Source organism: Poecilia reticulata, chromosome 6 (genome assembly GCF_904066995.2).
Source record: "Poecilia reticulata chromosome 6, P_reticulata-male-v2, whole genome shotgun sequence".
NCBI classification, from domain to species: Eukaryota; Metazoa; Chordata; class Actinopteri; order Cyprinodontiformes; family Poeciliidae; genus Poecilia; species Poecilia reticulata.
In genome coordinates, this window is record NC_088835.1 from 7100056 (window position 1) to 7127532 (window position 27477).

Genomic DNA, 27477 nt, shown 5'->3' on the forward strand with positions numbered 1-27477 from the left:
GATATGTCCGGCCGGCCACGGCTCGCCCAGCAAGGCCAGTAAAGGTGAAGAATAACATGGTTTCACCGGACAAATCCCCAGTCACCACAAAAAAGGGCAAACCGAACAACAGAGGGTTTAGCCGAGAGCATGGTTGTGCCAACTCCAGGGAATTCTTTCCATATTTCTGCTCCTGGTGAGTCACTGGACGCCTCAGTGGATCTGGGCAAAACAGGAACGGTCGTCTGCAGCTAGACCGAAAGGGGTTTTGTTTGGCCGAACCGCTGGCAGCCACTTATTCAAGGAAAAGTATGTCAAAACAAAACACAAGACGGTAGAATGCAAAGGTAGCCTCTAACCTTTTTCATTTCTTGTGACGTTGAAGGTAAGAGGAAGACGAGAAGCCACAATCATCAGAATTACAGGAAATGAAGGCCTTGAATGTTTTATTCAGTGTAATATTTGAGTTTCATTTTGTGACAGGAGTGTGGCCTGCAACCAACAAATATTAGAGTAATCAATTAATCGATTATTCTAATGATTAATCAGGGAAAAAAATGGCACACTACAGATTTCTCATGTAAAAACGTAAGCATTTTTATACAATATTAGCAATACATTAAAAGATGCAACTTTAATTAAGAAAATAAACATTTTATTGCCCAAAATCTGAACCAAGTGAAATTAAAACTACCCCACTTGTGAAGCTTTGGCTAAAACACAGGTGTTTTTATTTTTTTTAAAACCATGTTGGCCCCCGTCTAGAACCGCCCCTGGTCAGGCACATAAAATCCTAGTAAAACCCAGTTGTGTCTCGTTGCTCTGTTGATATTGTGGTTTAAGGGGCAGATGAAGTCCTGTGATTCAAATCTAAATTCCTTGCGTTCTCTAATTAAATCAAAACATGATGGGGTGATGTCAGGATAATCTCTCTAAATCATACACCAATCATAGTTTGCTCCTCTATAATTAGACAACCTCATTCTAAGCCACCTCTGAAATTAAAGATGGACTTTTCCAGCTTTGGGAAATCTGAGTCTGGGTGTTTTATCTGTGAAGTAGCGAGAGCACAACACGGCTGTTCACATCTACTCATCTAGTTTCAGTCAGTGAAGACGATGTTGTCGGTGTAATATAATGGAAATCTGCTCATCAGCTGGTTGTTCCTGAACTTTAAAGCTAAATGCTTTAAAAAAAAACATTCACGAAAACTTTAACTATTTCCTATAGGTCACATCTAAATGGGACAAGGCAGATTTTATTCAGCGTAAAACGATGCCGTTCTTTTTCATGAGCCTTTAAATATGTAGCTCTTCGCTACATCTCGAGCTGCAAGGTGAAGATCTGGTTTATTTGTCGTTTCTAAATTCTCCACAGGTTCTGCTTGGGGGAGGACTCAGGACTCGTTCAGTACCAGCGTCCTGTGAAGTGTGCAGAGAGCTTTTTCTGACCTGTCACTAAAATATGGATGAGTGGCTCTGCAAAAGATGCCATCTTAAAAGCTGCACTGGCTGCTATTAAATCTGTGTGCTTTTCTGCAACACTTAAACCAGGACAGGTATTTATAATTTGATATTTGTGCCTTGTATTTTCTCTGTGATGGCGTGCAACCAGGGGTGAAAGTAAGGGGGTACGGCAGGGTACTGCGTACCCCTAAAAGATTTAGCGGGGATACGCAGTACCTGCAAGAGAGAGGAGTGACTGTCTGCTGTAAAAAATCAGTGGGTTCACTGTGCAGCTGTGAGTACACCCACTAATTAGCTGTGACTGATTCGTTTTTCAAGAACAATCTAAAACAGACCTAATCAGTTAATAAATAACTTTTTTCCCATTTCATATTGTTCCTGAACTGTTCGTGCTTTACTAGAGCAGGGCTGCAACACGTCGATCGCGGAAGGTTTTGAGTCGATCTCGGCATTAGGAGACAAACTGAACGCCGCCAGGACGCTGAGAGCAGCACGTCCTCCTCTGACTCCTTATCAAAACGTTCGTAACTTTATTAAAGAACAACAAAAAAATCATAAAGGCCTATATAATAATAATCTCAGTGATTATTGTTTCAACAAGGTGTTGCGCAATTCTGTGCGTTTCGGTTCCATTACCAAAATATCTAGCAGAGCAGGAGTTTAAAATTAACTAATCAACAACCGCTGTGTTCAGGGAGCTTATTAATGATGCAAAAATAAATATCAAGCCTGCAAACCTAATATTGTAACGAACTGAATGTTTTTAACGTAATCTCTGGTCGGGTTGTGGAGCGCAGGAGGTTGCCATGGCAACGGGTGTGCTTAAATTACAGAGAAAGACGGAGAATAAAAAGGTGTGAGTGGTTTAGAGTTGATCACCTGTTCAGGTTGTTTTTCCTTTGTTTACCTTTGTTTTGACACATCACAGCCGCTGTAGTTTCTGAACATTCAATAAATGACAAACTTACTAACAAACAAATGGCTTCTACCGCAATAATTGTGTGAAATTAAATTCATTGTCTAATATAAAAAAATTGTTTGGTGCTGTCGGGCTCAGAGTCTGAGAGGCTTTTCCTTTATCAAACAATTTCTTTTGGCTCTTATTTAGTGGAAATATTAATGTTGATGAGATTTTCTCCAAAATAATAACCTTTTTCAACCTTTATAGCTCCACTGTTGAAAATGAGAAGCTAACATTCACAAATGACATTGAAATAAAATCCAGTCCAACATCTGGTTTTAGGTGATTCCTCTGGAACATGTTGGAGGAAAAATATCCCAACTTCAGAAGATGAGCTTTAACTTAACGGAGCTCTGTGGTTCCTCCTATCAGTATGAGAGTCAGGGTGAGGAGGCGCCATGTTAGGAAGAGAAGTGGAAGCTGCAGGATCTTCAGAACAAACAGGTCAAGATGCTAAGCTACTGATTATCCCTGTCTGGACACGCAATCAATATAACCAGTTTAAAAGCTAAAATGAATGGTTATATGCCAGACATGTAAAACTGGGATGCACTTCATGCCATGATGTTCAGGATTTAGGTCTCATGGCATCTCAAGGTGTCAACATTACAGCCATATATAACTGCTGAACGTAGGGGTGAACTACTTTCACCCCTGCGTACAACTAACCAAGACAGCGTTTCTCTGGGCTCTGCGATGTTGCATCACTGAGCCATGTTAAATTATATAAAGGTTCATAAATCTCTGAGACTCAAAATTTCTAAACCGGTCTGAAGGATTCATTTTTTGTCATTACTTTTTTTATGTGATGCCACATTAAAAAGAAGCAAAAGGCTATGTCTGTATATTTCCCAAGATAAATGTTTAATTTGGATCATTTAATTAATGAAACTAGAATTTGCCTACTATTATTAATGATTATTTATGAAATATAAAACATAAAAATAAAAAGTACGAGGACACCACATTCTGCAAATATAAGGGAAGCTGACGATGGAATGAACGTTCAAAAATATTTTAATCTAAACTGGTTAAAGATCTAACATGGAACAAGATCATTACTTTAAAAAAAGATGGTTTAATGACTTAATTTTAATTCATAATATTTTACTCCTAACTGGGAAAATTTCCAGCTTTCAGCTCCAGAACTTCGATAAAAGCAAGCCGTCTGTGGAAGGAGATATCACGAGGGGCTAATCAGCCAATCAGAGGTGGACTTCCCATTACAGAGCCAATAAGAAAACAGATTTTGTTTCTTTTTACTAAAAACCAACCCTGCCAACAATATACTGCTTAAATGTTTTTAAAAAGCACTCATGCAAAACAACCCCAATCACGAGACACTATTATGTTTCCAGTAACATTTAAGCTTACAACTAATCTGAATTTCAAAGGACTTAAACCTATAATAGCAAGCATACAAATACTTATTTTCTGACCAAACAATTTACTGATATCATAGACCTTTTCAAATTTCACATATCTCCAGATGCCATCTGTGTTAAATAACACTGAACTTTAACTAAAACTAAGAAATTTTTGACGGAATCAAGGGGCGGGGGGGGAAGCAACTCTCTTGTTGGTTTGCTGGTAAAAACTTATATCTCAGGTGTTTGTGTAAACTAATATATATTTAAAAAATAAAAATCAAGGAATCAATGCATAGATCACCAAAAAACACAAAACCCATAGAATAAGTGCAATAATAAGTGAACAATGAGATCATTATTTTTAACAGATTGCGATAACGGTCTCATGAATACAGTAAAATACAGAGAAGATTCTGGAAGGGAGTGATGCCTGTATCAGTTTGGAAAATGCTGCCTCTGCTGTGCCTGTTTCAGGAACTCAATGTTATTTTTGGACCATTTCTACTCCATGTCTTCATCTCGTGAGTCTCGTGTCCGATTTTGAAATGGGATATCTTGGTTGTGTAGTGAGATCGGCTACATTAAGTTGTGTTTCTGTATCAAAGGGGTGAATTGTTAACAGTAATTGCTATTTTTATGGACCAACGTGACAATGAGCCAATAGAGTTTACTGTAACAGGCTTAAAAAAGGATCAGGAAGATTCAGACAATCACAGGAAAGAACATCTAATGTTAACTTTCTTCTGAATGAATAAACATGCTCTCCCGGTAGTCTAAGCAGCACCGTGTTGGTGACATGGCATCAAAAGGAATTTAAACAAACCGGATGTTCACCCAGACTTACCCAATGCGAGGCAAAAGTGACACAGAACCCGTTTTTTTTAACTGTAGTGAAATTGTGAGAAACCACAAACATGTAACTGCGCTGTGTGAAGGGAGCTTATTTTTGGTGAAGGGGCGCCCTCTGCTGATCAGTCTGAGAACTGCTGAACGCTCTTTACATTAAATAACGCAACTGACACGAGACAGATTAATTACCCCGTCAAGAGAGAAGAAGAACCCTCAGTATTTTTGTCCGAATTAATTGTGTCTGTAACATTTAATCAAGATACACTCAGACTAAGTGAAAACCTTAAGGTTGGAAAATACCTTAAGGTTTTCACTTGTTAATAGATGTAAGATTTGTTAAGAGATGTCAAAATCTGTTTTATTTATGGTTTTTATTTATTGTTTTGATTGTAGTGTTTTTAAAATGTCTTCCAGTTGCAGTGTAGAGTGTTCCTTACAAAATTAAAGTTAATCAGTCTTTGAGGGGGCAGGCTTACATTATTATTATGCCATTATCAGTATATTGATTGAAAACAGTCTCAAAAAAACATTTCCAAAATTTGGCATACTAACATCAGCTCCACACCTGCTGTCTCCTTCTTGGAATCCGTGTTTTTGGAAGTCAAATGTAAAACTGTGGATTTCAACATGAATAAGTCAATAATTCTTAGAGATAATTTGAGGTTTTTGAAGTGAGGTTAAAAAGTTATAAGTGGCAGCCACAGAGGATAACTCTTTATTCAGTATAAACCCAGACTAACTGGTCCTGGAGGCTAACTAAAGAGCAGGCTTGGAGGGTCCAAGATGGACTTTCACCATATTTTGTCTTTGATAGTTATTTACACAAGCTGCACACAGTTGGCACCACTTCCAGTCATCTTTTCAGACCGACTGTCCAGTCTTGGTCCTTCAGGGAAAAACGTCCTTTAGATTTTAGAAGGGTCTCTCTACTCCAGCGCACCTATTTCAAATACCTTCCCCTCGTGTCAGAGTTGCATAGAACTCCAGATGCCACACTAATTTGATTTCTATGTGTGCTAAACAAAAAAAAAAAAAACATTTTAAAAATATAAGACTGGTTGGGACACCACAGTTATATCCTAATGGTTCATATCTACAGAGACATATAAAAAAAATTTAAAAAAAGAGAAAAAAAAAACCTAGTTTGAATCTCGAGTAATTAGTCATTTGATGAACTGAAGTACAGGTACTGGTTTTGCAGTGTTCATAAGTATTTACTTTGGAAATGTGACTGGTCAAAATTGGGTTTGCTGTCCAAAGGCAAAATAATCTATTTCAAAGTTGAAATATAGTCACATTTTCCTTTAATTTGTTATATTAATTACAGTATATTGACTTATTATATTGACTTATGTTCAAACATAAGTCAATATAAACTTAAACAGCATATTAATAATTTTTCTTGAGTTTCTTTCCTGCTTATTCAGCATTTAGTCAGCCACAGTAATAAACCAGTTGAAATGCTCCATTAGGTAAACAGCACCCTCTAGTGCCAATAAATGGTAAATGAACCAAACTTATATAGCACTTTTACAATCATTTTGATCACGCAAAGCGCTTTATAGTCACATTCACCCATTTGCACAAGTTAGGGTTCAATGACTTGCCTTGACATGTGGAAGTGGGAATTGAACCTACAACCTCCTGATCACAAGATGACTACTCTATCCACACAACCACAGTCACCCCGCAAAAGATGTACACTAACCTTGTGGCAGCTGAAAGTAACTACAGCGTACAGGGTGACCTCATAAGTTAATAGAAGGTATTTGTATTAAAACATAAAGCTTACAGTGATTTACCAAAACATGGAATCTTTATTTCCCCGTCATTTTTCTTTTTTTTTTTTTTTTTACAAAATAGCCCAACAGTGATCAGTTAAGTGCACCTTGGAATGCTTGTTGGTAAAGTGGACCCAGACTCATGACTGCATTAACGTTGTTCTGGTGCATTAAGATGGCAGCCAACCAACGCAGAATGTGCCCTCTTCTTCCCCTCCAGATTGCAGCGTTCTTACTGACAATAAAAAAAAAAGACAACAAAAAAAGAAAAAAAAAAGTGGCCCGCATAATTCCGCCAACATCACGACCCCTGTCCGTTTCCCCCCTCCCCACCTGCCCGTTTTAACGAGTTGCGCTCTACTCCTTGGCGACTGCAAATGGCTTCTCCACCTCGATCTTGCCGCAGTCGTGGATGGTGACGTCCTTGAGAGGTTTGTCGCGACCGTCTGTCTTTGTGTTCTCGATTTTTGTGACAACATCCTAGCAGAGGAAAAGAAGGTTTCAAAGAAATGGACTCATTTGTAGGAAACGAAAACCCAAGATTAGGCAGAGTGAAGATTTCCTTCCAATACCCACCATGCCTTCCAGAACTTTGCCGAAGACTACGTGTTTGCCGTCTAACCACGGCGTCTGCACTGTGGTGACGAAGAATTGGGAGCCGTTTGTGTCTTTGCCGGCGTTGGCCATGCTAAGCCAGCCGGGGCCGTAGTGCTTCAGCTTGAAGTTCTCGTCAGGGAAACGGTCTCCATAGATGCTCTTGCCTTCATTCAGAAAAGAAAATTAGTTTTGCACCATTTGTAGGCTTGTACTGCAGTTTTAAATAGTACTTTCTTGGGTTCTGACACCTGAACCATCTCATCATTTTGACATGTAAACGACATCGTTTGGCGTTTACCTCCCGTGCCGTCTCCTCTGGTGAAGTCTCCGCCCTGGATCATGAACTGTTTGATGACTCTGTGGAACTTACTGCCCTTGTAACCGAATCCTTTCTGTTTAACCGAAGCAAAGAGCAACGTAAGCAACACCCCAAACATCTGAAACTATACGAGTTGCAAGTACATTCGAAAAGCTGGGACCAAGTCAACGAATCTGATGGTTTTTCAGTCTTTAGAATACCAATCCTGAAAACTTCACAAAAGTAGACGGCAAACAATGAAGAGTTTCAATATTGCTCACCTCTCCTGTTGCCAGGGCGACAAAGTTGTCGACTGTTTTGGGAACAGTTTTGCCAAAGACACCGATGACGACCCTTCCCACATCTTCGTCTCCGATTCTGATGTCAAAGTAAACCTAGAGAGAGAGACCCAACTTTACGTTTAGACGAATACGTCATGAGACGCCAACTCTGAGGCTGTTTTGGTGGGCAGGGATACAACAGAACAAAGGTTCTCTAAAAGTTTTGGAAGTTGTCAAATACATTCTGTTCAGTCCACTACTGATGTCAAAGTCTTCCGTACTAGGTCACTTAACACAATATTAAGATGATGTGGCAGACGTTATGTGACAACTCCAAGTTGTGAACTTAAACTGACATTCATGTGAAGAGTGGCGATACAAAAAGGGTATTGCTAGAAAGCCCACTTGTAGCTTGGCACAAGTTCCTCATTTCTATTGACCGGTACGACATGGTGGATGTGGTAAGCCGTTTTATGGTTCGGCGTATTCAGGAGAGTGTTTCCAAAAAAACGCCAAACGTTGTGTCACACTAGTACGACGATAAACAAGACACATTACTGTTTTCCGGGCTTGTCGCAAACTGTGACGTTTTTCTGTCCCCCATTCAATGGACTGTGTTGCATGATGCCAATGGACCACCCTAACCGTACCATTGTCCTGTATTCGTATAACTGAAGAGAGTCCAGGAATGGTGGGGTACGGATTGGATGCATCAGCCGTTTTTACAATGGAAAACACAAATGAGGTACGCTCAGTGGAAACGAGGTGTTGGGTGAGGAGGGATTTGCTCTAGTCGGATGAAACTAAAATTGGTACTTTTTAGCCAATGGAGCCAGGCGTTGGAACGCTCTGGGCAATCTCAAACTTTAGTGCCAAAATCAAAACTCACTAGTTGTGAGGAGATGCACATCAGTACACCAGACATTTGTTCTATAAAAGTATCAGCTGGGTTTGTGGCTGACTTTGTCACAAAGCCAAATAATTAGTTCCCCGATCTACTTCACTGCTTCCAAAGAAAATGTGAATCTTGGCAGATTCCCCCCACAATCAAGGCATCAGAACTTAGCACGATTTAAAAAAAAAACGGATTTATGCATTTTAAGTTAACGGAACACAAGAATAATAATGAAAAACAGTCTATTAGAAAGGTTATAGGTCACATGTAACATCAGATTCAATCCTTGCCTTCTAAACTTTGCTTCACAGCACAACACCACTAAAGACGACCACTCTGCTGTCTTGAATTTGCAGACGTGGACAATCTGCTGCAGACACAACAAGGCCAGGTCAACAGCTGAGCCATGACGGAGCCAAATTTGTGTCCAGTTCTTTTCCTGCGACTCGGATCTAACTGACCGGATGCGCGTAGACTTTATTTCCCTTAGCCTCAGCTACAAAGTTAGCTTCTTTTCCCACAAGTATTAGTCGTAAGCTAACCCTGTGTTAGCTGGCCAGCAGCTAGCGTCTCCGTGACGTGGCTTTCCATGCTACTGGTTAGCAACGAGGAAGAGCCCTGATTTTTTTTCTTTCACCCCCCTTTATGAAGCTAGCCTGCAGCTAACCCATACCTTTGCAGTTACTTTGGGGCCTTTCTTCTTCTCGTCAGCCGAAGAGCCATTAGGGAAACCGAGGAACAGCAGTGATCCCACAATGACCGTTACAGCTACGAAGAACTTCATCCTTCTTTCACAGAACCTCACCATCAACAAGAGAAAGGGGGGAAAGACTTAGCCAGGAGACAGTTGGTTGAGCTAGCTTTATATAACCTCCGTGGGAGGGACAGAGCGCAAGCTTTCAGGGAGGGGAGGGTCTGCGACCTACGGGAACCAGGAGGATCAGCTCCATGGACGCAGGGGCGGGATTTCACCGTGGTGGGAAGCTATGATTGGTTCACGTCTTAGAACGTTTCAGCCAATTGGATGCAGACGCGTAACAACGTTTTGTGAGCAGAAGAAACGTGGACTAAGCAACCCATATAAACAAAAGCCCCTTAAGACTTATATTCTGTTCTATTAAAATTATATACGAGTGAGCTGCAGTGTCATATTTTCATTTACACACGCAAATAATAATGGATTATGTAGCGTTAACAACTTTACTAATTAGCTGGGCTCTGAAATCACTTCAGTGAATTCAATTTAGGGATATCAGAGTAAACGGGTTTAATATGTGTGCCAAACTATGTAAAAACAATTTTTTATTCATCTTACAACTACTCCATTTTAAAATATGGAGGCAAGTGGTTGTAGTATTAATGAAATGTGAAACCAAAAACACTGATTTATTTAAAACATAAACACACAACAGATTTTGATAATTAAAAAAAATTTAGTTTAAAAATAACACATCAAGCTCTTAAAAAAATGTAAAAAAGAAACCCAATCCACCCATTTCCCTCCATCCACATTTTAATAACGACCTGCAAGGGAATGAACATGACACTGACAACAAAATAAGGAGGAACAGATTGTGCTTGCAAAAATACAACCAATAAAAAAACGGGAGGTTAAGGTTGCATTCCCCTCCGCAGGATCACCTGCCACCTACCTTTACTAGTGCAAAGAATCCCCTTTTCCGAACCAAAACACTGCGTGAACCTTTTTGTTACAGGTTTGCATTAAGACTATGATTATTGCATGCCTTCTGAGGCAGACTGAGGTAAACAAATGGGTATGCCTAACATGATGAGTCTTCTTGAGTAAGAATAGCATTTTTTTTTCATAAATCATGTTACATAACTGTGTCATCAAAAAAGGGAACACACTGAACAAAAAGGACAACACCACAAAGTATCTGATCACAGTCGTCGTGATTTGTTAATGCACGCCATCTTAATAGCCAATATCCATATGAGAACCTTCACATTAATTAGCTGGCACTGGCATATAGGCTGATATTTAGGCCAATAAAGAAGAACCCGCTTCGGAAAAACATTTGAAACAGCCGTTTCTGTTTTCTACCAATACTTGCGTACTATTTAGTTTACTTAAAAAAAAAAAAAAAAAGAGGTATAAAGATCAGATCTTTTTGCTATAGAGGGAGTGTTTTGGTCAAACAATAAAAACACAGAAAAAAACGGGATTCCTACCAGTTTTCCAGTTCGAAACTCCACATGATTCTTAAGATTTGCCCACAAATTGTATCAGATTCTGAACATTTAGTTAGTTGGATGCTGTAATCTGCATGTTAAATAAAAGCATGACACCACAATGCTGAACACGATGATAAAGAAGTAAAGGGTTATTTCACCACTTTGAAATATTTCAAAATCCGTAAGATCTAGACTGTAAAATCCTAAACTTAACACAAATTTTTAAAAAGTATTTGATGCCCATCTTTTTGATTTTTTTTTTCTTTATCTAGTTAAAAGCTACAGTATGGAACTTTAATGAAAAAAAAATACACATATTTTTTTACACATTTGTTTAAACCGTCAAGCTCCTTTGCCTCCTTCCAGTGCTAACCAGAAACAACCAATCAGAACCAGGAGGCAGGTCTTAGTGATGTCAATCATCCTCCAGCTAGCCTTTTATGAATGCTTGTGCTGGTTAGCATTGGTTAGCAGCATGCTATGACAGCAGATAAGTGGTTTCTACACCATTTAGTGAATATTCAGCAAACATTGGCTTGATTAACAGCGCCAAGACCCTCCTTCTGGCTCTGATTGGTTGTTTTTGAATGGGAGTCGTGCCTTCCTATAGATCACAATAAAAGCTCAGGCAGGAGATCAATTTTGTCCACAGATTATCCATCTCATAGTGCAGCATCACCACATAGTGACAGTCTTAAATGCGTAAAAAACTTACATTTTTTTTTTTTTAAATAAAAGTTGCATACTTTAGCTGTAAGAAAACAAGGAATAAAGTATGGATGCGAAAATGTTCCCTTATCATCTACACCTGGAAAATAAGCTAATTTTATACGTTTTCAAAATTTTCCAGACCGTAAAGGAACCCCGTTATAATCTCACCATTAGAAAAACGATCTGGTTGGTCAGACCGGTTGAAGCAAAGCACTCAGAAATGGTTGATGACCAGAATAAGACGAACATACAACGTTAGATGTGAACGCACCCAAAAGGATTTCTCAATTGGATTTAAATCACAAAATTTCAAGTTTATGCAGTATACCTCTGTCAAAGGACGACGCTAATCTAAAGTTTCATACCGTTTTCCTATAAAATATGAATAAAGGATTTAATAATATTGAAGGCACAGCATACTGAAAGATATGCAGGTTAAAGAAAACATAGCTGTGACGGTTAAACTCTTTGGAGTTTGGGCAGATGGCTTGGAGCGGTGCACAGTGCGTCGAGTCCGGCTGCGTGGCGGCTCATCAAGATTCAGTTCTGCCTGCCTCTTTAAGGAGGTCGGGGGACATCATCATCATCATCATCATCATCATCATCAGGCAGGATTTCACACTGATCAATTAAACAGAACAGATCTTTGGGGCAAAAGGAACATGAATTGGGAAACTAATCTGGCTCAGAGGTGAGAGTTTCCTGGTTGTGTTCAGCTCCTCCCGTTAGCATTAGCGTGGTCGAGCCTCTAAAACGGATGCTGCCTCGTTAATTCGGAGTAAACTAGTCCCTCCGCAGAGATGGCGTCCCCCAGCCCCACTGTCCGGAGGGGTCTCTTGCAGACCAGCACAGGCGTCAGGTGGAAGGTGACATTCCCTCGCCGCCACACAGCGACTGGCTCCTCCGGCTTCAGCGACAGCCGCTCCCGCGGCTCAAAGTGAGAGGTGAGGAACTCCAGCGGCGCCTTGAGCTCCACCTTGCTGACGTCCACGGTTCGCAGGCCACAGGCCTGGCTGCTGGCCACCCGGGCTCCCGCCATCACCGCCGCCGCCTGGTTCCCCCAGTAGCCGTCCACTGTGGCTAAAATGTGATAGGCCAGAGTGTGGAAGTGGATACGGGTGAGGTCGGACTCCGACGACGGATCTGTGCGGCCGTGCCGCTCCAGGACCCAGGAGAGGATGTCGCCGACCCGCCCCACGTCGGGGACGCCCTTCCACGCGGGCAGAGCGGCGTGCGGGCCGTCCCCGGCCTGCGACAGGAAGAGCAGCTCCTGTTCGTTCAGGCCGATGGAGCGGACGATGGGCAAGACCTGCTAACAGGAAGAGACGCTGTAATTAAACGCACGGCGTTCCTCAGGGAGCCATCGAGCACATCGATCTGTTCTCACAGACGGAATCCTTCGCTCACATGTACCTCCTGCATGATCCGGGTCATGAAGCTTTTGTCGGTCATGCTGGCCAGCTCCAGGTGGATGGGAATGCCCTTTGGGATGTCAGCTATGGCTGCTACGGCCTGGGGAAGAAAACCACAAAGGAGAAATCCAGAAATAGATCCAGAATGTTTTCATTAGAAATCACCAGGATTTCCCCAGATGCATTACAAGCCTGGCGGGCTGCCAACTTATAGTACTGTTTTTTAATACAGATTTTTTTTTCATAGTTGACAGATTGAAAAGGGAGGGAGGGATGTGCTCCAATCGCTGCGTTTTTGTAACTCAACTTTTTTTTTTAAACACAAAACACAATGTGCCACTGTTGGACTGCTCTAGCGCCCCTCCCACCTGGTATAGCAGGTTTTCTGGGGCAAACCCTGGAAATCACGCTGAGCTCTTTTGAGCAGCTGACCTCTTTCAGTCGCTCCCCCCACAGCTCCCTGCCGTGGCCCTCCATCATGTGGAACCCTGACAGGACGACCAGCTCCGGCTGGAACTCCTCCAGGCTCGCCACGAAGGTCTCCAGGGAGCTCATCTCCCCATTGGACACGTCGTGAGAGAAGATGAAGCGGTTCGCTTGTGGCGCCCGAGTTGAGCCCCACTGTTCACCTGGAGGTAGAAAGAAAGGTAGTCAGTCTGCTAGTCACAGCCCACACGCTACTGACAGCAGTTTAGCCAACCTTAGCGTTGTTGTTAATTTTTAATTTTAACTGGAGTAAGTCAATGACAGTCAACATGCTACAGATGGTCCATATTAACCTTAGCATTTTAGCAAATTCTGGACATTTTATGACCTGCAACAAAGAGAGACATAATTATCTGTTCTTTAAAGCTACTTAGGCTTTGAAACTAAAACTTGAAGCCTGCAGAACCTAAATCTGCATCAGAACCCCATTCGGGTCTTCATACTAATACACAGGCTTTGACATTTCAACTGAAATTTTCAGTTTTTTCCTCCACTTTACACTTAAGCTGTTAGTATGTTCGTCTACTACATAAAATTCCAATAAAATACATTGCAACTTGTAAAATTAAACGCACTTTTTGCGCATTCAAAAGTGTCGGGAATGTCTGCGTGGCACAGAGCTGCAGTTGCTTTTCCCTCTGTACCTGCTTTGTACTCCAGGATGAGATGAAACTCATCCGTCTCCTGAAGGGACTCTGGAGGAACGACGATCTGCTCGTCCAGCATCTCGTGGAGTTTAGGGCCGACCGGCCCACACAACAAAACCTAAAGTATATGATAAACAATTACAGGTTTTCAATGTTCAGAACTCTGAATTACAGAAGATAACTTGATAAGAAGGTAGCTAAAACTTTATTTTTTTTGTTATAGTTTTACTCCATCAATGACTAATGAAGGGAATAAAAATGTAAGTAAAATGCATCACAGAGGCCATCTAGATTTGTTTATGCTTGCGTACCATCAGATCTGGGTAGGTGGCGAATTTCTGACCGATGAGGGCAGCATTTCCTCCAACGTACAGCTGAAAAACAGACCAAAGTTACATTTCTGAAAAGGTAAAAAAGGAGTAAACCAAAGGAGGGGGATGAGAGGAATGGCCTTGCCTTCGCGCCGGGGTACTCTGCTGCTGAGCGAGCGATTCTCTGAAACACTTCCTTGTCGCTGAAGAATCGCTCTGCCGCTGCTCCGCGCTCCATGTAGTGGATGAAGGTTTCCCTCAGGTCGTCCTTCGAGTGCAGGACTTTGTGATCCCGGCCGGCGCCGGGATCCACAGCCAGCGCCTGCAGCAGCCCCACGCCGCTGACGACCACGTCGACGCAGGCGTTCACCCTGAACGAGAGAACCAAAATGGAAACGGTGGGACTCAGTGGGTCAAGGATAACCGGAAGAAAATGGATTTTGCTTATGTTGGGTACTGGAAGAAAATACAAAAGTGCTAAACACATCCAATTAACGCAGTTAATAAGGCAAGCAGTCCACGTTTTTAATCTTGCAACAATAAATAAAAGAGGGGGGAAAAAAAACGGGCATGTCATGTGATGCTTGCCGTCAAATATTTTATTCAGGGACAGAACCAGGCAGTTCCTGTAATAAACTCTGGCTTTTATTACAGGTGAACACACACTGACTGCTCAATGCTATCATACATCACCTTTACCAACACACACTTTAGATAAAAGGTCATCAAAGCTCCAGGTGCAGCATGTCCCACCCTCTGGAGGGCTGGGCTTTAGGCTCAGCCAATCACATTCTGCCACCTGAAGCGCAGACTCAGGTGGGGTTTTATTTTTTAAGCAACACTGAATATTTTAAAGTTAGTCATCAGCTACCCTGATGAAATCAGACAAAACTCCTCATAGTTCGGCCAGAAACGGATAGAATAAATAAAACGTTCGTACATATACTGCTTCCAAAATAACTGAGACTTAAATCTCCACAGAGTTTAATAAGTAGATTTTATTGATGTGCTGAATTGGAACAATAAAACTAACAAGCAACAAGGCTAAGAAAATACAAACTTTTTTTTTGTTTCATTTTTTTTTGTTTCTGGTTTACTGACGACATTGAAAGAAAAAGAAAAAAAGAAAACATTTTTTCCAAAACTTATCTTCAAAACCCAAACATTCGACGGACCGATAAAATCGATTTATCGCCCAGCGCTAGGGGCGACAATTTGACCTTTACTCTACACTACATGCGGTGTCACCCCTCACTTGTGCACCTGCTGTTTTCACCGAGACATCCGAGCAGAAGCTGACTCATGATAACGCGTTCTGCCACAGCCTCTCCACACACGCGCCGCATGCCACAGAAGGGCTTGAGAAATGTCAGCTTAAAGGAAAATCGTTCAGGATCTGACCGGCTCCACAGATCAGCACCACTCACCCTACTGCCACCTTGGTCCACTGTCTGCTTGGCAAAGCGATCAGAGCCTCCCAGGCGGCAGAGATGGCCCCCTCCAGGCCCTGGTTGCTCTGTGAGGGCGTCTGGAGGTTGGGCAGGCCGATGTACTGGAGGATCTGCTCCGGCAGCTCCGGCCTGCCGCCGTAGAAGTAGCCGACTGCCAAAGCCAGCAGGAGCACTGCCGAAGCCTTCCTCCACATGGTGCTTCCCACACACTCCTGTGGCAACAGCAAGACTGTCAATTTCATGTCGGATTGTGGTGCTTTAAAAGTATAAATCACACCGATTTCCTGCTTTGTTTAAATCAGATTGAGTTAAATATGAGTAACTGGTTTCTTCCTGACTCCAGGTCTGGATAAATATGTGGAATAAATGACTAATAGATGTCGACAGAGTCTCCCGCCGGAGCTGTAAATCTCTCCAGAATTGGCAGCTTCTCTGATTAATGCAGTTTGCTCATTAATGTTCAATATACTTTGAAATGTCACAATAAATCAATTAATTGCATGATAAGTTATCGCTTTTCTTTTTCTCTCTCTTTCTACCAAAAACTGGATGACTAAAGTCTTCGGTCTGGTGTCTTGGTCTCAACCAGGAAGTTTTTGGAGGACAATTTTGTTTACAGAGACTTCATAATTCATTTTATTTGTTGTTTCTATTACTTATTTATTCTGGATATGTAAATTGTCTTCCAGTTCTAGTGTTAAATATTCATTAGAATTTAAAGTTTATTGATATTTGAGAATGCGTTTTTGCATTATTATGCCGTTACCCTTTTATTACTTGAAAATGGTCTCAAAGCAACAATATTATCGTTTATCGCAATAAGCTCCAGGACAATTTATCGTCCAGCGAAACTACTAATAAACCACAGAGGACTACAGAGCTAATGATAATTTGAGGACATCTGGCCATATTAGGTTTTATTTAAGAGTATTGTGGAAAAGAGGTTGATGTAAGAATAAGATTTTTTTTAATTTGGGAAAGTAGTTGAAGACAGTGTCATTTTATTTTTACTTTATGCACTACATCGCATACATTTCCCTAAAAATCCATTGAATTCAGTGGATGCAACACGACAAAATTTGAAAAAGTTCAAGCACCACGAATAAATAAAAAAGGTACTGAAATCAGCATTTAAAAATATGTATTAGTAGCTTGTCATTTTATCATCAGCTCAAAGTAACAACTCTTTCTGAAAACCCCAACTGTGAGAGGGCTTTGCGTATCGATCTAAATATTGACAACAAGGTAAGCATCAGTAAGGTCGATACTTTTGTTGGCATGAAATGAAAATTAAAATAATTCCAGGGGTACAATCTGACACATCACCATACAATGGAGTAATTCAATTCAACAGACAAAAAAACAGCTAAATAAGAAGCTTGTTTGAACACACCCACTAACACGAACCTGACTTTTTTCTCCAAGGGATTAATAGCGCAACACTCCAATTAGAGGAAGTTCAAATTGTAGTCCATTTCCAGCGAGTAATCATGTTTTATACGAGTTGAAAGCTGACACCGGTAGTGTTTTGAACAGCATCGCTGTCCAGAGCATTAAGAACCAGCATAAGCGGTAAAGTTACTGCTAACGTGGACACGCTAGCTGGATCTTTGAACTCAGTTAGCAAATCCGACACCAGCAAGCCGCTTCGACCCAGTGTTAAACCAATTAAGAAACAACCACGGTAACTAAACACTTTGGCAAACTATCTAACTTATAGCTTTTGTAATTGCAGGAGAGAGTAACGCTGTTTGTTAGTTATGGTAGCGGGACATACCAGGCAGTAATGTGCAGGTTTGTTAGCCAGGAAGAAGGTCCGGTTTCCTAGTTGAATCACAGGAAGAACATTCAGTCAGCTTAATTCCGCGACTGGTAGTGAGCTAAGAAGGAGAAGCTAGAGTCGGCACAATTCATTCAAGAAGCTTTAGCTGGGAGTGACAGGAGCGGCTCAGACACAGCCAGCACTCCAACCAGCAGCCGCTTCGAATCGGCGACACGCGCATGCGCCAAGAGCCTTTCCAGGGTAAATGCTGCGTTCGCGTAGTGTCAGAAATAGCAGAAACCTTAAAGCAAAGTATGAAAAAAAAAAAAAAAACCTGCTCAACTTTCATGCTTCAAGTCATACGGATGTTCTCGGAATGACCATACGTCAAATTTCTCTCTCTCTCTATATATATATATATATAAACACAAAGTCTCTGTTACTTTGTCTTTGCGTTATACCTCCATACATTTTATACAATTTGTAACCGAGTGCCAATGATTGGATTTGAACACAACATAGTTCAATACTGATTTGAACTCCAGCGAGAAATACAGTTAATGCCAAGTTAAGGTTTGCCACAAACCACGGAGAAAACACGGTAAATATTTCAAGGGGCTCATAATGGACATGTCTGGTCAATTATACTATGTGGGCCAGAAAAAACACATTTGCATTTGCATCTCAGCTCCAACTCAGCTGACTGAAATAGTCCAAACCTTCTCAGCATGTCATAATGTAAAAGAACAAAACAAACAAAAAAACAATGCCACATAAAGCCCTACTGACATTTTTTTTTATTTAGAAAATGTAGAAAGGTTTGTGTCTGCTCCAAAGTAAATTATTTTATCCCCTCAGCTCAGGTCAAATTACTATTCACAAAAAGCAGAAGAGTCAGCTAGTCATGAATCATCATAGCAAAGGAAAATATTTCTCTTATTCTTCCTTCAGCTGAGCAAGCGCCTCCCGCCTAACCTACATGTTGGCGCTCGTCTTCCACCAAAAGGAAGAAGCGAAAATGAAAAGTTTAAAAGTGGTGGGGGAACACAAGTTAGGACCTTTTTGAATGGTTTATTAAAACTTCAATGTAAAATATAAATCATGCAAATAATAAAAAACTACAAAAGACAAACATTTGATTTTAAAAACGGTTGCCACATTGCATCTAGACTGTTAAAAACAGCATGACATTTACTTTTGGTTTTGTTGCCCCACACACCAGCTTTGTTGGGTCAAGTGCTTGATTGTTACAACTGTACACCAAAACATCTTTAAAATAACGGACTGTAAAGTTCAAGTAAAAACACACGGCTCATGCCTTGAATCCTCGATTCTGAAATTTGGCTCAATGGATACAAATGGCATTTCCATTTCACAGCTACACGTCAATAAAATAAGTGTGTTGAAAAGTTCGATGCATTTTAGTAATTTAGCTCAGAAACTGAAACTTGTGTCATTGGAAAATGTGGATGTTTGTTGTGCAATTCTAAGAAGAAATGCTGCGGTGTTGTTGCCCGGGTAACCTTATTTAAGCCTGTTTGGTGATTAAAGTTTACACCGAATGAAAACACACAATTTTGTATTTCAAAATAATGTGAATATTACATAAAACTTGTAAAAAAAAAAACAACCCAAAAACTAGTACAGAATTAACATTATGTTTACATTATGGCCGTCTTGATCACAGTAAAGACTCCCGACTTGACAGTTGTCCAGCAGTCGTTAAAATGCTTTGTTTATGGAAAAGCTTTTTAATGGAAAGTTCAGTGGAAGAAAAAAAAGGTGAAATGGAATATTGACGTCGCCTAGCTCATTTGTTGCTTTGTTTTGATTCTGTGACGCAGTTTGTGTGAAAAGAGCCGTTACATTTTACCATACATCAGTCAATCCAACAAAAGTAAGAAATAAGAATCTTCTAGAAAAAGCCTCTCGTTTTCAAAAATCAAGCTCACTGTCTGGAAGAAGACCCAAGTCGATTTAAGCTTTTGTGTGCATATTATTCAGGTTTTCAGAGAAACTGAATTTGATTCAAGTCACAATGACCAAAGTGAGCTTGAAATGTCAGGAATTTCTTCTCCTGAGTCACATGAACCGTTCGACGATACTGTAATTCGTCGAAATGTAGCCATATTTCTGCGTATTTCTTCTTTGGGCCATGCTGCCCGTCAGGCGTCGTGGTCAGGGAGAATAGAGGCGCTGAAGCTGACCCGGACGTCCCGGGGGTAGAAACCCTGCAGAACTCCGTCCACCACAATGTCCTGGAGGCCTGCGAGACAGAGGGCAGGGTTTGTTTCACCTGAACACAGACCGTCGCTCTGACATGTCGACTCAAAGCTACCTGATGAGTTGCCGGGTAGATAAGGATCCTGGAAGAAGCCCAGAACCCGTTGCTGTGGTAACTGGTAACTGTGGAAACGAAAGGCGGAAACGTAAGTAATTGATTCAGTGAAACTAACCTTCACCTGCTATATTGAAACTGAAGGCAGTAGTAGGGCTCCGAGAGAAATCAGTTTTATTTATTCATTGAATTCTTTTGTCTTTGAAGATTTATTCTTTGAAATAACATTTAAAAAAAAAAATCCCCCCCCCCGAATAATGCACTCTTTGGGTTTCCATAGTTCAGAGTGATGTCAGCGAACTCAGAGTGGCCATCTTGTTTCACAAGAGTGTTTTACAGCTTCTATTTACTGAAACTGTACAACAAAACAAAAGGGTGAAGATACAATGTTGTTGGTTGTTTTTTTATTATTACGAGAATAAAGTCATAATAGTACAAAAATAAACTCATAGTATTAGCAGAATAGAGTTGTAATTTTATGAGTACTACAAAATATTTAAATGTGGAAAGTTAAGCATCTTGTGAAATTAGACTGGTATAAATTTTACAGGTAGTACTCAACACTTAATCGCTATACTTAATCTTTTAAACACATCACCATTAAATTATCAGTATCAGGATTTTGAAACAATTGTGTTGTTTCAAAGAAGGAGCAACACAAACTAAGGCGGTCATGTCGAATCCTGATAAGTGAGATTTTTTTCTCCTTTAAACAACTTTTTTCTCGTCATATTAAGACAATGTTTTCTCGTACAATTGCATCCTTTTTCGACTACATTTCTCACAATTACACAAAACTTCTCATAGCTACATTGCATAACTCAGAATAGGGATGATTGAAATAAAAATATTCTAAAAAAATCTAAACCAAAAAACAAAAAAAAGATAAAAATGGAAAATCAGATTTTTCTACTAAGCCATGATGACCATGCTTAGCGAGTAGAGGCGTGTCCGACTTCATCTTTAAACAGTCGTAACATACCAGTGTTGATGCTTATGCAAATATAAAAATCTAACCACGCTTCCAGATGCACACTGAGGTTTGGTGCAGCAGCGTTCTGCCTTACGAGACGCAGTTTGGTGCAGAGAGCATCAGATCAGCGGAGCGGCTCCTAAGTGTGTCACGGTGTCTGGTTTGAGCCGTGCTGCGTCATCAAATGACCGGGAAGCGGGGTAGCCACGACGACGGCCCCGGAGCCACATTCCATCTGCGCTCTGAACTACAAACGCTTTCAGGATATTCCTGGTCTGCCGTCGCCACGGACACGAGGTGAACATCTTCTGCTTCCGTTAGCGTTCAAAGCAAACAGGACGCATGTTGGCGGCCGCCTCAGTGCCTAAAACACTCTACAAACTTAAGAGTTTTATTACATTTTGGAAAAATTGAAAAAGTTTATTTTAATGATTCCCATCACTGGAAGTCTGTTATCAAAATAAGATTGCTTCAATACAACAGTTTTTTTTTACATCGTTTACCTCTCACCAGCAAACAATAATTGTAAATAAATGACTGATACCGACTGCTACTCTCCTGGAACTAGCATGTTATTAAAAATTATTGATATCAGCATTACGGCTGAAAAGTACAGATTTGATTTTAGCCAGGGGGCGGCGCTGTCTCTTTCTCTCCCCGTACATGTGGCAAATCTGGTCAGGATTACGCTTGACAATAAATCAGTTAATTATTGATACCATGACAAGTTAAAATGGTATCAATAATTTCCATTTGCAGAATTTATTGTTTTTTCCTTTTCTGTTTTTTTTTTTTTTTTTTTTTTTTTTTTTTACCAAAAACCGGATCACTAAATTCTTCAGTTCTGTGTTTTGGTCTCAACTTGGGTTTTTTTTTTTTTTTTAAGGACAATTTTGTTTACAGACACTTCATAATTCATTTTATGTTGTTTTATTTATTTTGCATATTTAAAATGTCTTCTACTTCCAGTGTTAAATGTTTGTTATAATTTTAAGTTAATTGATCTTTGAGAATATGTTATTTACCATTATATTACCTAAAAACCATCTCAAAGCAACGATATTATAGTTTATCACAATAACTTCTGGTACAATTTGTTACAGTGACAGTTCTAGAAAGAATCAATGAAATTTCTTGAAATTTCAAAGTCTGAGTTTTTTTACACATCATAGACTCAAACTGATATTAATGCTTCATAGATCTCGTTTTTGCATTTTGGAGCTTTTTTCTCTCTATTCGGGTCAAGAAGCAGAAACATTTCAGCTGAGTGACCATGTTTAAATGTTGTGTGTGTTAACTGATAAACTATTTAAAGTGATCGTCATTTACCTTTTTCTCCCTTTTTGTCTGATTGTTCTTAAAGTAAAAACTTACTTGTATTCCCTACTGTCCAGTTCATCCAGTGACCTAAAAACAGAATATTAAAATATTAGATATTACATTCAAACGGAACGGTTTCATTTTGCTTTTAAACAGACTCCGTTTTCCACAAACGGCAACGACTCAATTTGAGCTGTCGCTGCTGCTCCGGTGCGGACGCTGTGAGGAATGTTTCTCAGGTTTTATCATGTTGCCGCATTGCCCCCAATCTGAAAATAGAGGCAACAAATATAGCAACGCATGCAGCATCGCTGGCCAGCCGGCTCCCGGAGGAGAGCAGGCTGCCGGACTCACTCGACGCTGCTGATCTTGTTCCCCGTGTGGAAGTGCTTCACGTGGAGGAAGTCCAGCAGCTCCTGAGGCACGTCTTCATTTAGGTAGATAATGTCCTGATGCGGAGAGAAAAACATACGACGGAGTGTCAGGTCCAAGAGAGGGGAGCAAATTTCTGCCAGAAAAACGCTGAAATTTTGAGGTTAACCTCAGAAATGTTCTAGAAGAAACTTGGATACTACCAAGTTTGAAAAATTTGCAATTTTCAACTTTTCAAACTCAGAAATTTCTAAGTAATTGTAGAAATTTTCTGAGATTGAGCTAAACAATTCTGATCTTTTTCTAGCAAATTTTCAACTTTTGAAACTCAGAAATGTCCATGTGTTTTCTATCAAATTTCTGAGTGTATTCTCAAAATTAGATTTTTTTTCCTACAAAATTTTGATGTTTGAAACTTAGAATTTTTAAAAAATTTTGTAGAAAATTTCTGAGGTGAATCTCAAAATGTGTTTTTTTTGGCAGAAATTTACTTTTTTTTTTTTAAACATTTGCCCTAACATGCCATCATATAAACAAGAGATGGTGTCACATAAACAGGACTTTATTATTATTATATGAAACCTCTGCTTCTTACCTGGATGTAATCTTCCAGCTCCTGCCGCCTCTGCTCCAGAGGTTTGGTCCTCAGATGGGCGTTCCTTTTGCTCGGAAAATCCGGAGTCTGGATGATCTTCTTAAGCTGCCGGCATCACAATAGCACGTAAATACAAGCAAAAATCATTTTATTTTATGGTTTCAGAAGCCCTAATGTGTATCAAATCATTTTACGGATTTTAAACATTGAAAGATACTGACCACAGACGAAAACAAAATGAAACTCTCCAAAAGATTTAAGAAAGCAGGACAAAGGAAGTCTGATATTAACACATACCTTCCTGTGGAGCGTCTGGAATTCACTGTTTCTTCTGAGGACATAATGTTTCCTCTCGTTAAACAAGACTTCAACTCTGAAAAGCTGCAAAAAAAGAAGATAAAAAGAAAAAGAAATGAAAAAAAATAGAGTAATCAAAAATCAAACTTCACAAAATTGTAACTCTTCCAAGATAGATTAGTCAGAAGAAAAAAAAAGTAAATTAGGAAATAAATGATTTGCTCATGCTTAAGTTCCACCAGGGAGAGAACTAGAGCATGTAGGATACCGGCCCTCCAGTACCCACTGTTATAATCGATCTTTTAGCAGATTGTCAGTGCAAAAACAATCAGCTCACCTCTCCAGCAGGAGGCGGTAAAGAGCTTTTGACTTTTTTTCCAGGATAGTTGCTGCACATGCTTTTCTTTCTGCTGCAATAAGTAACAACACTTAAAATAAATCCGAATGGAGTTTGCAAATATTTGAACCGATCTGTTGGACTTTACCAGACATCAGAACTGAACAGCAGATATGGAAAAAAAAAAACAACAACAAAAAAAACTACATTTTGTGAGCCCTTCCAAGAGAAAAAAATAAATAAATAAATGTTGAACTTTGCTTTTGTTTCAATAAATATAAGAAGATAAAAGCAGGGCGAGTCTCTCATGTTCTGCACCACAAGCCGTCTGATTCACAGTGAGCCAAATTCCTCACTCTGGTGCCTCCGTTAGCTTTTCTGCTATGCAGATCTGAATGTGGCACGGTGATCATAGTAGCCTTCAGTGTGCTAGAAAGCACATATGTTCCATTTAGCCATTCTTTTTTTATCCACTCAGGTTCTGCTTCAGTTTCAGCACAAAATAAGACTTTTGTAGAGCAACCTTGAAGCTGCAGCGGTTTCCAACTGTGCTGCATGATGGCTCTGTTTTCACAGGCCTGCTGGTTCACCAAGAGCAGCGCAGCAAAGAATTTTGTTCCTGTCCACAGCAGGAAGCCAGGAGCGAGAAACAAACATTTCCTTCACATATCAGGTTTTAGTTGGAATGATTTTTTTGCATAATTGTTTTTCTGTAATACTATTCTGTAGTGTGAACCTGAATGCGTCACATTTAAAAAAAAACAATAATTACCGTATTCTGATTTTCTCTGTAAACTTTGAAATTCTGAGTTTAAACACGTGTCGGAAATGAATCAGCAGGTTCCGTTAAGATCTGGTACTAGCTACAATGTTGAGGTAACATTTTATGAATTTACCCTTTGCATAACCCTAGTGCCTATTGCCATTTATCGTATCAATTATCAAAATAAACGATACTTTTCACTGTTGTCACGATACATTCTGATAAATAACATTTAAAACCACCAGAACTGTCCGTTTTGTTGGGATTATTTTTTCACAGTTTTTTTAATGAGTACTGAAAAATACCAATACACTTGTAATTATGATTAAATGCTGTTACTGTGTACAGTTTAGTGATACTAATCTCACTTCTTTATGTCATCGGTGTCCTAAAGAAGCAAATGAGTTTGTTTGCCAAGAGTGATATTTGAGCTTATGTATGTTTGCAGTCACAGCCTAAAAAAGTAGTAATAAATATTTCATATCGTCACTTATGATCAATATTGCAATAATACCACAAAATATTGCGATAAAAATAAATCCATATCGCCCACTGCACTGTCTTTGAGACAGTGGGACAGTGATTCAAGTTCCTAACTGGTTTAACTGGTCCTGAATGTCAACGCAGGGATAAAAAAAACATTCATATCAAATACGCTGCATCATATTTCAGGGCAGCATGAACAATGATTTTTGTAAGCGGATTATGCGCCAGTTCCCCAAAGCTTTGCAAACCTATTCATTGATCAACAATTGAGCATTACCAAAGAGAGTAAATACGAGTATTGTTATGTGTTAGGATTTACAGTATGAATACATCTGTTACGCATGTTAGTTTCTCCCACCCTTGTTGGTTTGGAAGCCACAGAAACATTCAGGCTTGTAAATATAATCAGGAAAATATACAGAAATACACTCAGAAACATAAAACGTCACATTTTTTAAAGACGATGCAAACGAAGGCTTTTTAATATCATTTAATCAAAATGACCAACTACAAATAAAAATGGTTTCACAATTTACATTGTTAGCAGCAACACAAAGCATAGGTCACAAAGCGTTTTAGATTTTCTTTAATATTATAGTAAATAGGACAATCAAAAGCATCTTTTCTGCACCTAAATCTGCTTCCATTAATTTCATAAAACTAAGCTAAAAACAGCAAACATTTTTAAAGACAAGCTGTCCCAAATCATCTTCTATTATTTGGGACCAATCCTTTTAATATTAGTGAAATTAAAATGACACCCCCCTCCCCCAAATGAACCCAAAAGAATATACCTGATTTTTTTGACACACAGCTCTTTTTAAGTTCCAGATTTTCAATTATTTACATACTACTGTCACCACAAAAACATATTTGATTAGTTTTAAATATTTGCTTAGTTTGTTGTTGAGCCGCTTTAAATAAAATAAAACAAATCACTGCAAAGTCTCTGAAAATATATAAATTTAGCACGCGAGTCCTTTACACTTGACGGTTTTGACTCGCGCGAGTAAAGTTTGTACTTGCTGTGAATTGAATCGCCTCTTCTTACAGGTAAGACTCACCTGACCCCCATGCGGCTTCATTCTTCTGCACAGAATAACAATTAGTGCGAAATTACACGCCGAGGAAGCGCGTGTTTGCCTGTGAGCGTCTTCAAACTTTCCCAATGAGTTTGAAAAAGCTTAAAGCTGAATTTAGGGAATTTGGACCGCGCTCACCTTCTTCGTCTTTCCAGACTCGTCCACCTCCCTCTCCAGCGACGGTATCGACACCTCAATCATGTGGGAAAGTTCCTCCAGCACCATCCGCTTCGACTTTCCGTCTCCGTTTGACTTTTTCCGTGGCTGGAAAAACTCCAGGCGAAGAACCAGCAGCTTTGACCTGCGTGTGTCAGCTCAGGTTAGGTGGAGGAAAGCGTCTGTGTTTTCTTTTCCGGTAGGTTTGCTCCTGCGTGCTCCACCTACTCACTAATTGGACAAACCTCGACAGGACATTAAAGGTGCAGTCCGGGTTTTTGAAGGCACACAGCTTTGGTTGTGAGAGAGAGAGAGGCAGCAGTGAAATGGGAAGCTGCTGTAGTGCCCATGTAAGCTTATATGCTGAGTGTTTTTGTTTTCTTTTAAAGTTTCATTCCCAGTAAGTTCTATGGAAGTCCAAAGTGCGGCCCCGGGCCATTTGCTGCCCTCTGAATGATTGTATGTGGCCCTTGACAACAATTCAGGCATAGGATAAATTTGTTTTGCCAAGCCAGGTACAGCACTTGGGCTAGGCTAACACACACAACATTTTTTTTATTACTTACTAGAATAAAGTCAAGGTATTATGAAAATATAGTTGTACAACCGTAAGTCAAAAAGAATATGACTTTAATATGTGAAGACTGATTTAAAAATGCAAGAAAAGAGACGTAATATTACCGCAATAAGGTTGTCGTACTAACAGAGTAAAGTAGTAATTTTATGATGATTCTAACATGACAAATAATAATTTAGGAAGGTCTTCGTCTTGTGGAGTTATACTTTGGCATCAGTTTTACAAATAGGACATGATCTTTTAAAGACATCAGCATCAAATTATCGTCAGTTGCAGGACTTTCAGAGCTTTGCTCTCATTCAAACACCTTCTAGTCATTTTACAACTTCCTTCTGGTAATATTGTGTGTTTATTCTACTACTAATTCTTGTTATTTAAAAAAACAAACAAACAAACAAAAGATGCTTACTCTGGCCCTAACATGAAGTTGTAGAAATCAGACTACTTTGTATGTTTCATTAAAATATTATGCTGAGTTTATTGTTGGACATGTAAAAATTAGATAATAATAATTATAATAATAATAATTATTATTATTACATCATTTTCTTTGCTATTTTAAACAAGATGCTGAAAATTTTGTGACCCATTGAGAACTTTCAATTTGACAAAAACTTTGGAGGCTATGATTTTAACTGTTTTTGCCGTCCGTCCACACAGAAACTGGTCTAGGGGATCCAAAACATTTTGTTTTTCTTTTAAACAGTTCAGTAATGAATATTTTTCTC

The 27477-nt window shown here is 39.7% G+C and overlaps 3 protein-coding genes across 4 annotated transcripts; all 3 read right to left on the minus strand.

The window, feature by feature from the left end:
- Positions 1 to 6422: 6422 nt before the first annotated feature.
- ppib (peptidylprolyl isomerase B (cyclophilin B)) lies at positions 6423 to 9399 on the minus strand. Its single transcript, XM_008411205.3, has 5 exons — positions 9151 to 9399; positions 7583 to 7696; positions 7302 to 7395; positions 6983 to 7167; positions 6423 to 6886 (listed from the first exon to the last, which is right to left on the minus strand). The coding sequence occupies exons 1-5, from the start codon at positions 9283 to 9285 to the stop codon at positions 6764 to 6766; spliced, it is 651 nt and encodes a 216-aa protein (XP_008409427.1). The 5' UTR covers positions 9286 to 9399; the 3' UTR covers positions 6423 to 6763.
- Positions 9400 to 9969: 570 nt separating this feature from the next.
- Positions 9970 to 17819, minus strand: adpgk (ADP-dependent glucokinase). Of its 2 annotated transcripts, none has more exons than XM_008403440.3 (8): positions 17469 to 17819; positions 15668 to 15903; positions 14386 to 14611; positions 14241 to 14303; positions 13927 to 14047; positions 13229 to 13425; positions 12798 to 12896; positions 9970 to 12696 (listed from the first exon to the last, which is right to left on the minus strand). In XM_008403440.3, the coding sequence occupies exons 2-8, from the start codon at positions 15883 to 15885 to the stop codon at positions 12133 to 12135; spliced, it is 1488 nt and encodes a 495-aa protein (XP_008401662.2). In that variant the 5' UTR covers positions 15886 to 15903; positions 17469 to 17819; the 3' UTR covers positions 9970 to 12132. The 2 variants fall into 2 exon arrangements, with proteins under 2 accessions (XP_008401662.2, XP_017159068.2); XM_017303579.2 differs by having other exon boundaries at positions 9970 to 12693; positions 17469 to 17818.
- Positions 17820 to 18504: 685 nt separating this feature from the next.
- On the minus strand, positions 18505 to 26523 carry snx22 (sorting nexin 22). The gene is made up of 7 exons (XM_081607787.1): positions 26155 to 26523; positions 23349 to 23432; positions 23052 to 23156; positions 22439 to 22533; positions 22139 to 22171; positions 19792 to 19859; positions 18505 to 19719 (listed from the first exon to the last, which is right to left on the minus strand). Exons 1-7 carry the CDS (start codon positions 26239 to 26241, stop codon positions 19619 to 19621), a joined length of 573 nt encoding a protein of 190 aa, XP_081463913.1. The 5' UTR covers positions 26242 to 26523; the 3' UTR covers positions 18505 to 19618.
- Between the last annotated feature and the right edge of the window lie 954 nt (positions 26524 to 27477).